The 15,454-nt window shown below is 37.9% G+C and overlaps 1 protein-coding gene across 2 annotated transcripts in view; it reads left to right on the forward strand.

Annotated features, from left to right (window-relative positions):
- Positions 1 to 15,454, forward strand: part of SLC39A12 (solute carrier family 39 member 12) — a 112,234-nt gene that overhangs the window by 38,446 nt on the left and 58,334 nt on the right. For both annotated transcript variants that reach the window (XM_069086094.1, XM_069086093.1), the window contains exon 6: positions 11,464 to 11,635. In XM_069086094.1, coding sequence (XP_068942195.1) covers positions 11,464 to 11,635 — 172 coding nt within the window. The remainder of the gene's footprint in view (positions 1 to 11,463; positions 11,636 to 15,454) is intronic.

A 15,454-nucleotide genomic window follows, 5' to 3' on the forward strand; every position in this document is an offset into this window, starting at 1 on the left:
TATAAGGAACGAGAGGCTCCAAAGAATGTCTCTAAAATATATACATATGCATTAGAGATTCTATACATATTATATTAGAGAATAAACACGCACATGCATGTATACATATATACCTATATGTATACATATTTGGCCCATATCTGTGATTTCATCAGTGTATGGAGCTCCAAGAATTTCCTAAGGCCCACTGGCAGCTTCCTTACCATTATAGCTTACTTTGAGAGCTGCCTATGGCATTAAGATATTAAGTGATTTGCCCAGGTTCACACAATCAGTCTGTATCAAAGGCAGGATTTGAACCTAGGATTATCTTGCTCTGAGACCAACTCTGTAGTCAATATACTATGCTCACTCACATACATACATACATACTTACATACATACATACATATGTAGTTCCTCTAGACTTTTTCTGTGCAAATCCACTAATTTTTAAGGAAAAATCCCAAGTTTTTGTATAATACAAACATTAAATTAATTAGTTTAAGAAAACATTTATTAAACACCTACCATGTGCCTGGGACTGTGCACTAAGCACTGGGGAAACAAAACCAAAACAATCCCAGCCTTCAGAGAGCTTACATTCTTCTTGGGGGTAGAAGTTTAATAGAATATAACATTAATACAAATGAGTTAATAACACAAGGTAATTTGAGGAGGAGAGTGTCGCTACCTTCTGGGATCTGTAGCAAAGTACATCTATTATTATAGGCTAATTCCACTTGGAAGGTGTAATGGGAATGTAAATTTTAAAGATCTTCCCTGCCCCTAGGCTAAAGCACACCAGGAGCCTGGGGTGGGAGGCTTGTTTTTCAGTAGATACTTTTTGATTGGCCAGTGGGTCCAAAAAGTTGTTACATTCTCTGAGCCAGGAGAAGGCTATATAAGCCCTGATGTGAGGCTTTGTTTTGGGGCTCACTTTGAGAAGTGTTCAGTGATTTGATGAAACTCTGGGAAGCCATTGTCCAGAGCGCCCCCCCCCCCCCTCCCGGCTTTGAAACCCAGATGTTGTTTGGTATGGATGTAATTGTTGGACAGTTTGGAAATATGTCTACTTGATGTGTTTCTCTGACTTGATAATTCTGTCTGTGTATTCTGAAGTTTGGGGTGCTGACCTTTTTCCCCTAAACTAGGTAAATGATACATATCTGACTGATTAAAGTAAGCTTGTTAACCCATTTTGAGTTGCTTTCCTTTATCAAAGCAGATCCAAGAACCTGTGGTGGCAGCGACTCTGGGGAGGCTTGGGGTGCTTGCTGCCACAGAAGGATAAGTCACTAAGTCCTAATGACAGGAAGAAACATAAGTTCTCTAACCCTAAATCCTGTGAACAGCATGTGCTGAACAACAAATGAATCTCAAAAATCAGGACCTTTCTCTAAAGTGAGCTCCCAGTGCTTTTGTCCAGGCAGATCCTAGTGTAGATACTCTGGTTAGATTTTTAAAGTCTGATGTTCCCATTTCATCAGCAATATATTAGACTGAAATGAAACATCATCACTCCTATACTTTCTGGGACTAAGCTCCTCCTGCTGCCAGCAGGTCAATATCTATAAACTTCATTGTGCAAAGGAAAAAAAAATCAAAATCTGCTAAGGTCTACATAAGTAAAGCAAGATGGGGAGGTGTCTGATTTGTCCATGCCTGTAATCAATGCTCTGGCAGACTTGTAGTCAGTGTGACATCTCCACGTGGCAAGGCATGATCAGGCAAACTCTTTTGTTCCATAGCCCGAGTGACCCTCTGAGTGCCCCTTCTGATTGGCTCTGCAACCAAAGCCTAGAGTTAGGAGGCAAGCCCTGAGCAGCCTGCCAGTTTGAATTAGGATAGAAAGCTCTAAGTCTTGCACAAAAAGTAGCAAACCTAAGTCTGGCATATGCTCATCTTTTGAAGTTTCTCATAAAACTTCACATGAAATAAATAAAACTTCATATGGAATACTTCAAATTTAGTATTCCAAAAGAGATCTGGTTTCATCCAGTGCTCAGAAGTATTTGATACGATAAACAGAGAACTGGGCTTGGAATCAGGAAGAAGCTTGGTTTGAATCTTGCTTCTGACCCTACAGCTCTCTGTAAATGGAGATAGTAATACAGATGATGTCTTCTCCTAGAACAGTCCAGCAGCTCAAATGAGGTAGCATCTACAGGGTGTCCCAAAAGTCAGAGAGCAGCTTTACATTATTAAAGTTTAATAATGAATGGAAAATGTGACCAGGGCAGTCCAAGAGATAGTTATGCAGTTATTTCACCAGTGGGTCAATTACAGTCAGATCCAGAGAATATCCTTAAATAGAACAAATAGACTATCTGGAAATCCCTGGTGGTGATTTTTAAGCTTTAAGCTACACTCTGATTTTTTTTTAATTTTTATTTTTTCCAATTTATTTATTTTTAGTTTTCAATATTCATTTCCACAAGAATTTGAGTTACAAATTTTTCTCCCCATCTTTCCCCTACCCCACCCCAAAATAGCAAGCCTACTGAATACCCCTTTCCCCAATATGTTTTCTCTTATATCCTCTCTTATCCTCCCCCCAACTTTCTAGTAGAGAAAGATGGATTTCTATACCCCAGTGCCTGTATATCTTACTTCCCAGCTGCATGTAAAAAGCAATTTTTTTTAAACATTTGTTTTTGAAACTTTGAGTTCCAGATTTTTTCCCTTCTTCCCTCCTTACTCACCCCCACTGGGAAGATAAGCATTTCACTATAGATTGCACATATGTAGTTACACAAAACATTTCCATAGCAGTTATATTGTGAAAGACTATAATTCCCTCCATCCTATCCTGGCCCCACTTATTCTATTTTCTACCTTGACCCTAGCCCTTTTCAAAAGTGTTTGCTTCTGACTACCTTCTCCCCCAATCTGCCTTCCCTTCTATGATACCCCCTCTTATCCCCTTCTCCCCTATTTTCCAGTAGGGTAAGATACCCTATTGTGTATATATGTTATTCCCTCCTTAAGTCAAATTCAATGAGAGTAAGGTTGACCCATTCCCTTTCATCTTCCTGCTCTTCCCCTCCATTGTAACAGTTTTCCTTTGCCTCTTTTATATGAGATAATTTACCCTAATCTATCTCTTCCTTTCTCCTTCATCCAATATAGTCCTCTCTTACTTTTGAATTTTATTTTTTTGGATATCATCCCTTCATATTCAATTCGTCCTATGCCCTCTGTCTATGTATTCATGGACATACATATGCACACACATATGTATTTATACACACATACACCCTCCTATATACACATATATATACGTATATATATATATATATATATATACATATATTCCCAACTATCTTCATACTGAGAAAAGTCTTATTAGTTACAATTATCTTGTCCATTTATCATTTTTCCATGTAGAAATGTAAATAGTTCAACTTTAACAAGTTCCTTATGATTTCTTTTTTCCCGTTTACCTTCTCATGCTTCTCTTGCTTCTTGTATTTGACAGTCAAATTTTCCATTCAGCTCTGGTTTTTTCATCAAGAATGCTTGAAAATTCTCTGTTTCATTGAATGATCATATTTTTTCCCTGAAGCATTATACTCAGTTTTGCAGGGTGGGTGATTCTTGGTTTTAGTCTTAGCTCCTTTGAACTCGAGAATATCATATTCCAAGCCCTTCAGTCCCTTAACATAGAAACTGCTAAGTCTTGTGTTATCCTGATTGTGTTTCTACAATACTCAAATTGTTTCTTCCTGACTGCTTGAAATATTTTCTCCTTGACTTGGGAACTCTAGAATTTGGCTGCAATATTCGTAGGAGTTTTCTTTTTGGGACCTTTTTCAAGAGGCAATCAGTGAATTCTTTCAATTTCTGTTTCGCCCTCTGGTTCTAAAACATCAGGTCAATTTTGCTTGAGAATTTCTTGAAAGATATTGTCTAGGCTCTTTTTTTATCATGGCTTTCAGGTAGTCCAAAAATTTTTAAATAATCTCTCCTAGATCTATTTTCCAGGTCAGTGGTTTTTCCAATGTGATTTCATATTGCCTTCTATTTTTTCATTTGTTTGGATCTGTTTTATAGCATTTTGATTTCTCATAAAGTCATTAGCTTCCATTTGCTCCAATCTAATTTTGAAGGAATTATTCTCTTCAGTGAGTTTTTGAAATCCCTTTTCCTTCTGGCAAATTTGGCTTTTGAAGGCATTCTTCTCCTCATTGGCTTTTGCGGCCTCTTTTGCCATTTGAGTTAGTCTATTTTTTTAAGGTGTCATTTTCTTCAGTATCTTTTTGGGTCTCCTTTAGCAGGCTGTTCACTTGATTTTCATGATTTTCTTGCATCATTATCATTTCTCTTCCCAATTTTTCCTCCACTTCTCTTACTTGATTTTCAAAATCCTTCTTGAGCTCCTCCATGGCCTGTAACCAATTCATATTTTTCCTGGAAACTTTTAATGGAGGAGTTCTGTCTTCATTGTCTTCCTCCTGTTCCATGCTTTGATCCTTTTTGTTCCCAAAAAAAGGGTTCTGTGGTCTATTTGTGCTTCTTCTGCTTGCTCATATTGCCAGCCAATTACTTGACTTTTGCGCTCTTTGCCACAGTAGAACTCTGCTTCCTGGTTGCAGAGAGCTATGTCCCTAATCACCAGGGTTTTCACACCTGCCAGAGCTATTAGGAGGAGCCCTCTCTGCAGCCCCCACAAGATCTGGCACATTGGCCATACACCCCAGGACCACCACCCAAGACTGTGGTCCAGATCTAAGCAGGTCAAAAAAAGAGCGATTACCCTCTGAATGGTCGTTTGGTCCAGCTAAGATCTAGAGACCAGGAGCTCTAGAGGCAGCCACATGGCATTAATAGCAGGCACCACACCTCTGCCACTTCTCACCCTTGGGGCAGGGGCTGAACTGTGCTCTTCTCCACCCGGTTCCCACTGAGTTCCCCATTGACCTTTTATTTTCTTTTTGGCGTTTATGTGTTGAGAAGTCTGGAAACTGCCACAGCTGCTGGTGATTCACTCTCCTGAAGTCTGCTCTGGCCACCACTGGTCGCCCCCCCCCCCCCCGGGTCTAGAAACACATGGCCCTGTGGCACTGTGCTCAGCTCCCAAATCAGTGTAATAGACCCCTCCTGTCGTCCTTCCAGGCTGCTTTCAGCAGATTTGTTTCTCTCTGTCACTTTATGGGTTCTGTAGCTTTAAATTTGTTTAGAGTCATTTTTTTTACATGTATTAGAGATGATAGGAGCTGGAGCTGTGTGGAGGTCCTGATTTTACTCCACCATCTTGGCTCCACCCCCTACGCTCTGATTTTGTGGCATCTTGTATTAAGCACTACATAATTGTCAGCTATTATTACCCATATGTGGATTCCATCTTCCCATGTAGATCACAACTTTCCACACTTTTCATGAATTGCTATGGCCAAAAAAGCATCCACCAACTGGTTATCTTTGACTTTCTGTTGATGGGAGACTGAACTTAGCTAGACTGGTTTTCTGATAAAAGATACCTTATCAAGTAGGCATTCTGGTATCGCCTGTGTGACACCCTCTCCATGCCATGATGAAACATTCAAGTAGAAGTTCCTATGGAATAAGGCAATTATAATAATATGCACTTGAGTCAGGATAACAGGAAATTGGTGCATTTCAGTGCTAGGTGTGTTTGGAGAGACATTATGTGCCACCAGGACCAGAGGAAAATCACAGGAGGGTAGTAAGGGTTATTTAAGGGTGCCAAAAACTAGAATGGGGCTGGTATATGAGCCTGGATAACAACAGGAACTGGCCACTGTGGGGTTGGTTAGCAATGTGTTAGTGGGAGAAAAAGCAGTAGAAGAGGCAAAGAGATCCATTTGTCTTGGCCATGCCTTGTCCTAAATAGATGATTGGAATGAATGATGTTGTCAATGTCCCTGAGTGAAGTGGCTGCTACTAAGGTCACGCAGATGCAGTATACCCTAGTCAGGAAGACAGGGAGGTTGACACTGTAATACCAGATCCAATCTATTGACTAAATTGTTTCAGTTGAACTGGTTTCCATTTCAGCTCATGGAAAAGGATATGTCTCAGCATCAGGGAGTAATCTATCAAAGCAGATTTTTGCTCAGTCATTGTCAGTTTATTTTATTTTAATTTTTTTTTTTTACAGTTCAAAGCATTATGACTTGTCTGACTGACCTCAAGTGGCATTCACATTAGTGATGTCAGGAAATGTTGAAAACAATAGTGGCCTAAATAACTCAGATGCAGTAAATAAAAATCAAAGACTGAAAGACTCAGAATAGAAGTTGTATTCTGGTAAGGGAAGTTATTCTAGAGCTCAGCAATACTTTCAGGGTCAACATTTTTGTTTCTTAACTGTGCACTGGGCAAAGATACACGGCTTCCTGCTCCCATTTGCCTTTTCATTCCTTCCCTTACTAGCTAGACATTTTCCATTTGGAGATTTTATCTAAAAGGATTCATCATTGAAAGTTTGTTCCTAATTTTTATTTTTATCCGATCTTTATTTTTAGTGTGCATTTATGTTCCATTAGCAACAGATGGTGCAAAAGAGAATTTTGTAGCATTTAGCCCAAGTTAGTGCCTTTGTGATTACAAAATAATTTTCACCTATTATTTTTTGCATAATCAAATTGCCCTCAAAAATTTAGGTAAGAAATTTCACATTTCTAAATAATAACAAATGTTATTCTCCTCCCCTCATGTAATCTGATATAGGTTTTATGTATACCCTCACATTTAACATATTTACTAAAAGAGTGAAAAGACAATAAGACCTAAAGAAGCAAAGAGTGACCTGGTAACTTATTGATACTAAGTTCAAGTCTAGATAGGTATATATAATGTGTGTGTATGTGTATGTGTGTGTGTGTGTGTGTGTGTGTGTATGTAACAGAGAAGGAATTGACTTGCATTTGGAGACAGAGTTTCTTCATCTGAGAGTCCTCAGTATCAATGAAATCATGGAACCAATCTCTGTGCCATAGACTAGTATTCTGACAATCAAGCCATACAAGTTAAAACCTTATTTTATTGCAACCAAAGAACAGAAAATTGCAAAGGTCATCATTGTAATATGAAATATATTATATCACATGACATCTATTCATTCTAATGAAAGTAAATTTAAGTTCCACTCATTTATCAGGGATTTATTCACAAAGTGAATCAGAACTTGAAATGGTTAAGATAAAAGTCATGAAAAATTTCTTAGAAACTGATTCTATTCATTGCTTATGTTAGTTACATAAGATAGTTACTCCTAGACAACATTTTCCAGTAACGCAGAGATGGAGTTGAATCTAAGAGGATTGGTTATTAGGACATTTCCTTGTTGTCTAGAATCATGAGTGAGGTACCTGTGGCCTCAAGGCTACATGTGGCCCTGTAGGTTCTCAAGTATGACCCTTTGACTGAATCCAGACTTCACAGAACAAATCAGATGCTTTCTTTTAAAAAAATATACTTATTTTATTTTGCTAAATTTATTGAATTATTGTTTTATAAATTTTTATTGTGTTAAATTTGTTGATTTTGCTTATTTCATTAAATATATTTCATGTAAAAGAATCAATTTTAAAAAACTGAGTTCTAAATTCTCTCTCTCCTTCCTAAACCTTCCTTCTTGAGAAAGTAAGCACTTTGATTTCAGTTTTACATGTGAGGTTATGGCAAACCTATTTTTACATTAACCATGTTGGAAAAGGAAACAGAAACAACATAAAACAATAAAAATAAAGGTAAATACTCACTGTGTCTTGCCTGTAAAGAACACAGCTTCCAACAGTAGACCAGACATGCACAGGACAAATGAGTATCTAATTACCTTTCCCCTATAAGTTTTAGCAGCCAGGACCCTGCCCCAAAGCACAGAAGGAAATAAATTGGGAACCCATGACCATTGAAGTCATGCCCAAACCACTAGCATCTGAGAGCTTTACTTGGTAGTTTACTCTTGTATTCTCACAGAGTGAAAAATAAATCTCACAACAGATAAGGTCAGTCTGATAGTCATAAACCAGCATTGAAATCAGTGAGAACCTACCTTAAATATCTTCCCTTGGGGGGCAGGGGGCAGGCAGAGTCAAGACGACTGAGAAGAGGCAGGCACTCCCAAATTCCCCTCCACATGAGTTTAAATAAAATCCCCAAATAAATTATGGAGAGGCAGACCCCACAAAAGGACAGGGTGAAACAATTTTCTAATCCCAAGAGATCTTAGAAGGTTGGCACAAAAGGTCTGTTGCATGGTAGTGAGAGTGGAGCACAGTCTATCACAGGCTTTGCCAGTGCAGGCTATGACCTTGCAAAGCAATGGTAGACTTCCAAGATGACTGAATCTGTAGTGGCTTCCAGAGTTCTTAACCCACAGATGGTAAGTGGGTCAGACAACTGGTCAGAAGGAGATCACAGGAGTCCCTTTTCTGGCACTGGGGGCAGGAATCTATCACATTACCCATACACCATTTTGAGTCACAGCTCTAGGACAAGGAAGGGCACTAGTACTCCAGAGTTTGTGGCTGCCAGGGAGTGGGAGCCTTGGTCAGGGTTGAAAAGAATGATTATTGTCTTTCACAGACCAGGGCAGAGGCCAGAGGAGTAATACACTCACCTCTCCTTAGAGCATACCACTTTGGAAGAACTGAAAACTTACACGTCCTCAGAATTAGTTCTGAAAACAGTTGCAGAAAAAAACTGAAGGCTGAGACAGGGTCCCTCACACTCTAGAAGCAGAACCCACTTTAGCTTAGAGTTAGAAGTTAAGAAATAGTCGGGAACAATGAGCAAACAAACAAACAAAAAAAGAACCTGAGCATAAAAAGTTACTATAGTGACAGGGAAGATCAAAACACAAACTCAGAAGGCAACAAAGTTAAAATGGCTATACAAAAATCCTCAAATAAAAATGTGAATTGGTCTCAAGCCCCGCCCCCCCCCAATTCCTGGGAGAACTCAAAAAGGATTTTAAAAATCAAATAAAAGAGATAGAGAAAAAATTGGGTAAAGATATGACAGTGATGAAAGAAAATCATGAAAAAAGGGAAACAGCTTCATAAAAGGCACAAAACAGTAAAGAAAATAACACCTTAAAAAACCAGAATAGGCCAAATAGTAAAAGAAGCACAAAAATGCAATGAAGAGAAGAATGCCTTAAGAAACAGAACTGGTCAAATGGGAAAAAACATACAAAAATTTACTGAAGAAAAGAACTTTAAAAGTAAAATTTGTGAAATGGAAAAGGAGGCACAAAGGATAACTGAAAAAAAAAACCCAATTCCTTAAAAATTAGAATTGGGCAAGTGGAAACTAATGACTCCATGAGACATCAAGCAAAAATAAAATCAAAAGAAAGGGAAAAAAATAGGAAAAATGTGAAATATTTCACTGGAAAAAAAAACTGACCTGGAAAATAGATCAAGGAGAGATAATTTAAGAATTCTTGGACTGCCTGATAGCCATGATCAAAAAAAGAGCCTAGACATCACCTTTCAAGAAATTATCAAGGAAAACTGCCATGATATTCTAGAACCAGAAGGTAAAATAAAAATGGAAAGAATCCACCAATTACCCTTTGAAAGAGACCTGAAATGAAAACTCCCAGGAATATTATAGCCAAGTTCCAAAGCTCCTATGTCAAGGAAGAAATATTGCAAGGAGCCAGAAAGAAACAATTCAGATATCATGGAACCACAGTTAAGATAACACAAAATTTAGCAGTTTCTACAATAAAGGATTGAAGGGCAAAAGAACTAGGGTTACAACCAAGAATCACATACCTAGCAAAACTGAGTATAATCCTGCAGGAAAAAAATGGATATTCAATGAAATAGAGGATTTTTAAGTATTTCTGATAAAAAAAAAGAGATGAACAGAAAATTTGACTTAAAAAAACAAAACTCGAGAAACATAAAAAAGTAAACAGGAGGGAGAAATAATAAGGGAATCAACAAGGTTGAATAGTTTACTTTCTGACATGGGAAAATACTTGTAACTCCTAGGAACTTTCATATAGGACAGTTAGAAGGAGTCTACATAGACAGAGGGCACAGATGTGAGTTCAATATAATGGGCTTATTATCTAAAAAGTAAAATTAAGGGGTGAGAAAGAAGAATGTACTGAGAAAGTGTATAGAGAGAGGTAGGAAGGGGTATATTGTCTCACATAGAAGAAACACAAAAGAGCTATTACAGTGGAGGGGGAAGTGGATGGAAAACCTTAAATTTTACTCTCGTCGTAATTGACTCAAAGAGAGAAGGAATGATGTACCCACTCAGCTGGATATAGAAGTCTATTTTTTCCTATAGGAAAATAGGTTGGAAAGGGGATGAAAGAAGGGGGGAGAGAAGCTGATAGAAGTGAGGATGGCAGAAAGGCTGTAGTAAGAAGCAAAACACTTATGAAGATAGACAAAATGAAAATTGTTTTTACGTATAATTGGGGGAGGAACTATTAATTAAATAATTTTTAAAAATAAAAGACATACATAAAAACTAGGCATAGTGGAAGCTTCTGAAATTCTTGATATAGGGCCCCAACTATGTTTTTCAACCATTGAACTTTTTACTAATAGTGTATCTATGACTGATGCCTATCTGGTTATGTCTACATGATACCAAGATCTAGATAAACAAGTCACTTTAGTTGGAATCAATAAATTCAGTTAGAAAGTAAGGTTTTTGTTTTATTTTGTTTTGTTTTTGGAGGGGGGAAGGCAAGGCAATTGGGGTTAAGTGACTTGCCCAAGGTCACACAGCTAGTAAGTGTGTCAAGTGTCTGAGGCCACATTTGAACTCATGTCCTCCTGACTCCAGGGCTGGTACTATATTCACTGTGCCACCTAGCTGCCCCAAGTAAGTTATTTTTTAAAGTCAATATGCCATCTTAACTGAAATGGTCACTCTTCAGTTATTTTGTAAGAGAGAATAATACAATCAATTAGTATTAAATATTTGCTGAGACTCATACCAACAGCAACATTTTCTGTATTATTCCCCTCCCCTGCTTTTAATATTTAATATTACTTTTAAAGACTAAATGCCAGGGATTGCTTGCTTTAGACGATGCCCTTATTTCTTCAGAGTTTGTGTTTAGAGTACATTTATCTCTGGAGACTATTGGTCCAAAAAGCTATTCCCATTGAAAAACAGCCACAAAAGCATGGCTTAGGAAATGGGGCCAGAGTTCTAACCTACTTCATAAGGTTTCTGTGCAGAATCTCATTAAACATGATTGCAAAACACTAAAATCAAGGGGGAGGGGACAAAAGAAAAATGTTCAGAAATAATTACAGTGATGAGTATGATAGATTAAACTTTAACCAGTGGGCAAAGTGAATCCTCTTTGTTCATGGAAAATATGTTTTCAAGAAGTATGTTTGATAACCTTTATTTTTTTTTTCCATTTTAAAAATTCCATTTAGTTCTCATTCATTCTTAAAGAATGGACATGCATACTGAGTTTGCTCCAATAGTGTGGTTAATAACAATACACATTTTCCTGCCTAGGCTTGCTTCTCTGCCAAGGAGCTTGTGGAGATATTTTTACCGAACAGCAATTCTCCTATTTCTAAGGAGCGCTTCCAGCAAATCAGTCCGGCGATCATTCAACAACTACTCAGCTGCCCTTGCCAGTTCACAAAATACCAGCAAGCCAAGCTGCCACCAACAGCCCTAGAAAGTGAGTTGTGTCTCTTGACTGGGTGGTTTTATATTGTGCTAATTCACTTGGTTTGTATACATTTCACTCTCTCTAAAGACTGAAAGTATGAGCTACCTTCAAAGAAAAGAACAGGGCGTTCTGTAGCCCAGGACTTGAGAACACTCATCCTACATGGTACAGACGGGAGGTTTGGCACATCCAACTCCAAGTGCCTGATCAGGGTCCAGTCACTAGAGTGATGGGGACTGTTTACCCCTTTTGACTTATTTTGATTTCCTTCATAATGTACCTTATGTTTAAAATGACAGAAATTAATTATCTTTTTCAATATGCAAGGCAGCCATATATGTATCAAGAAAACAGAAATTTTTGTAACTTAAGAATGGAAAATCACCTTTTTTTAAGTAAAGTGTATTTTATTTATCTATTTTTTTTCTTTAGATGGCAACCTCAAGGTTTCCATGGAGCAAAAGGGAGGACAGGAGGGGGTAGCACTATATTACTAGAGAGCTGCAGTTTTGGTAGTAAATTAAATTGGTCAAGTCAAACTGGTAATGCTTACAACAATGAGCAGCTAGGGGGTGCCATAGTGGATAGAGCACTGGGCCTGGAGTCAGGAAGACTCATGTTCCTGTGTTCAAATCTGGCCTCAGACATTTACTAGCTGTGTGACCTTGGCCAAGTCACTTAAGTCTGCTTTCTTCGGTTCCTTATCTGTCAAATGAGCTAGAGAAGGAAATGGCAAACCTCTCCAGTATCTTTGCCAAGAAAACTACAAATGGGGTCATAAAGAGCTGTACGTGACTGAAATGACTGAACAACAAACAATTAATATACCAGTCAGTGCCTCTGATAGTCTGAATTCTTCATAAATTAAGACTATTTAGGGATATTTAAAAAATCTCCAGTGCTGCCCTATGGATTGAGGTTGGAACCTTAGCAAGGTTCCAACTGAACAATAACAAAAAGATAAGGTCAAATGCTTCATTGGTTATGAAAATCTTATTTTTCTTCCTTTGGTCCTTTCCTTGGATCTCTGGTCCTTTCCACAAGAAACTCTCCCTGCCCTACCCCTCCCAAAAAATCCAATAAGAGAACTACCCAAAATTACTTACAGTTCTTTCCTTGAGGAAAACAAGCTTAGCAAGCTCATTGTATCTGCCATAAGTCAGACCTACATTAGCCCTTCCTTTCTACGTCCATAATCCTCAAATGAAGATCAAGGTTCATAACTTACATTTGACACCTACTGGGCATGTGAACCTGGACAGGTCATCTAACTTTTTTATATTCTAGCTAACTCTCTAGGGCTAAAGTTTAAAGAAAAGGTGCCAACCTGTTTTGGTGGAAGGAATTTCCTCCACAGAGAATCACAACTCTGTTCTTTATCTCTATCTTTATTTTTATCTATATGGTGTTGAGAACTTACATAATTAGGCAGAATGGCACAGCAGATAGAGATCTCTAAGTCAGTAAGAATTGGGTGTGTCTTGTCTCTGATAGTCATTTAAACTCAAAAGGCTAATATGCATTGGTAGAGGGAATTTCCTCAACAGGAATTCCCTATAACTATGAAATCAGGATAATATACATACATACATATATACATGTATATGTAAAATTCATGTTCTCCACCAAATATGTGCCTTCCACTAAAGTCCTTTTCTGATGCCTTAACACAACCTAAAAATGATATTGTGGTGGGGCAGGAGTGAGGGGAAAGTCTCCCCAAGGCTATGGCAATACAGGACAAATGCCAACAGATATCACTGTTGGAAAAGTTTTGAACGTTGGTCTAGTGATGGATTTATCATCTGTTTTCTGAGGAACAGCTTAGCTAAATTCAAAGGGATTCATATAGATGGACAACCAGACCACAGATTGTTTTGTCAATACCAGGTCTGGGAACTTTCAACTAAGGCATGGAGGATTATGATTTACATCAGTGAAGGGAATACTCACTCTGATGACATCATAGATCCTTTGAAGAAAAGAATCTCTGAATGCACTTGGTAGTGAACTGGTTAGATCTGTGGCCAGTGTTCTGCTTGAAATGTCAATGTAATTAATCTAAAGAAAAGTTCAGATGACAAGAAATTAGACTAAGGACAAAACAAATGGTCTCTGACAGTAGGACCTCATTCACATTCCTCTCTCTAGTAGAACACTAGGGATGAGTTAGTAAATAGCTCAACAACTGATAATTTAAAGACTCGTCAAATGGACAAAGGTTAGATAGGATCAAGGGGCAGTGAGGTGGGTCAGTGGATGGACTGCTGAGCCTGGATTTAGGAAGACTTCTCTTCCTGAGTTCAAATCCGACTTCAGAAACTTACTAGCTTTGTAATGCTGGACAAGTCACTTAATCCTGTTTGCCTCAATTTCCTCATTTGTAAAATGAAAGAAATGGCAAACCACTCCAGTATCTTTACCAAAAAAAACCCCAAATGGAGTCACAAAAAGTTAGACACTCCTGAAACAGCTGAACAATAACAAAAAGACTTCATTGGTTATGAAAATCTTATTTTTCTTCCTGGTCATCTCTGGTCCTTTCCACAGGAAAGTCCCCATGCTCTACCCTTCCCCCCAGAAAAATCCAATAAGAGGACTACCCGAAATTACTTACAATTTTGCATCATACTGCTGAGAAAAACAGACACTTGCCATGAAGCAACCCCGCTACATTACAGGAATTTGCAACATTACATTAAATGGGGCTCAATGGGCCATTATTTCAAAAGGTACCTTGTAGTACATTGTAACTAGTTCCCTGATCATTATATTAAATTGTTGTTTCCAAGAAATTAAATGTAGTTTCCAGGAAAGAAGCTTGTGGTCAAATTCTGTTAATATTGAAAAATCAATTTTCCAGACTAAATGGAAGTAAATGCAAGAAATTAATGGGTAGATCAGATCTGAGGGATTCATCTTAAAGTTGGCAAATTACCAAAATTGTCTATGTAGGGACTGCCAGCAAATTAACCCTAGCTAGTATCCCTCGCAGTACCCGAATATCATTGTTAATAATTCGACTAATGGCTTTGCAGAAACCACAATCATATATTGAGATGGTTGGTTGATGATGTCAATGCTATCCAAAGCAAAGTAAGGGCCTTCCAAAAAAGCAAAGGGATAATGAAAATTACATTGCTGGGAAGATAAATATACAAGACCAGTTTTTCAGTGTGAGGGACCCCTTCTGAATAAAATGTAACAGTAGCTGACTATTTGTCAAGAGATTTTCATGTGCTTGATCAAAATATTGACCTATAGGTACCCGAGAGTTGCATTTAGCTTTATGATTCCCTAACCTGTTTCCAAACCAATTTGTCTCAAGTTTCCTGCTGTTTCTTGAGTAGATGGAAATGAGACTAACTTTCAATTGTCTGTCATAAATGAAGACAAGATTGGTACATGTCAGTGTAAAAGAGTAAATAATCCAACAGTCTATTTGGCTTTGAAATAAATTTTGTTTTATTTTTTTAGTTAAAGCTTCCTATTTTGTTTTCCTTTAACTTATTTCCTGAATGATCTGCATTCCAAATGGCATAATTTGCAGGAAACTGGGGAGTGCACTGGTTGAAAGATGTAAGCCAGTTTAAGATTTTAAAAAATGTAGGATTCCTGATAGTCAAGCTATATTTGGATAACTGATAGCCAACAATACATGCTTCTGTTGATGGAATAATGCAAAAATCAGTGGGCTTGAATAATAAGATCTGGTTCAGAATCTCGCCTCCAAAACTGTCTATCCATATGACTCTGGACAAGTCACTCCATCTCTCAAAGGCTCAGTTTTCTCATCTGTAAAATGGGGATAATAAACCTCACATTTAC

The sequence above is a fragment of the Petaurus breviceps genome, unplaced genomic scaffold (genome assembly GCF_028583685.1).
Source record: "Petaurus breviceps papuanus isolate PSGF00001 unplaced genomic scaffold, PetGlider_PUasm1.0 178, whole genome shotgun sequence".
Lineage (NCBI taxonomy): Eukaryota > Metazoa > Chordata > Mammalia > Diprotodontia > Petauridae > Petaurus > Petaurus breviceps.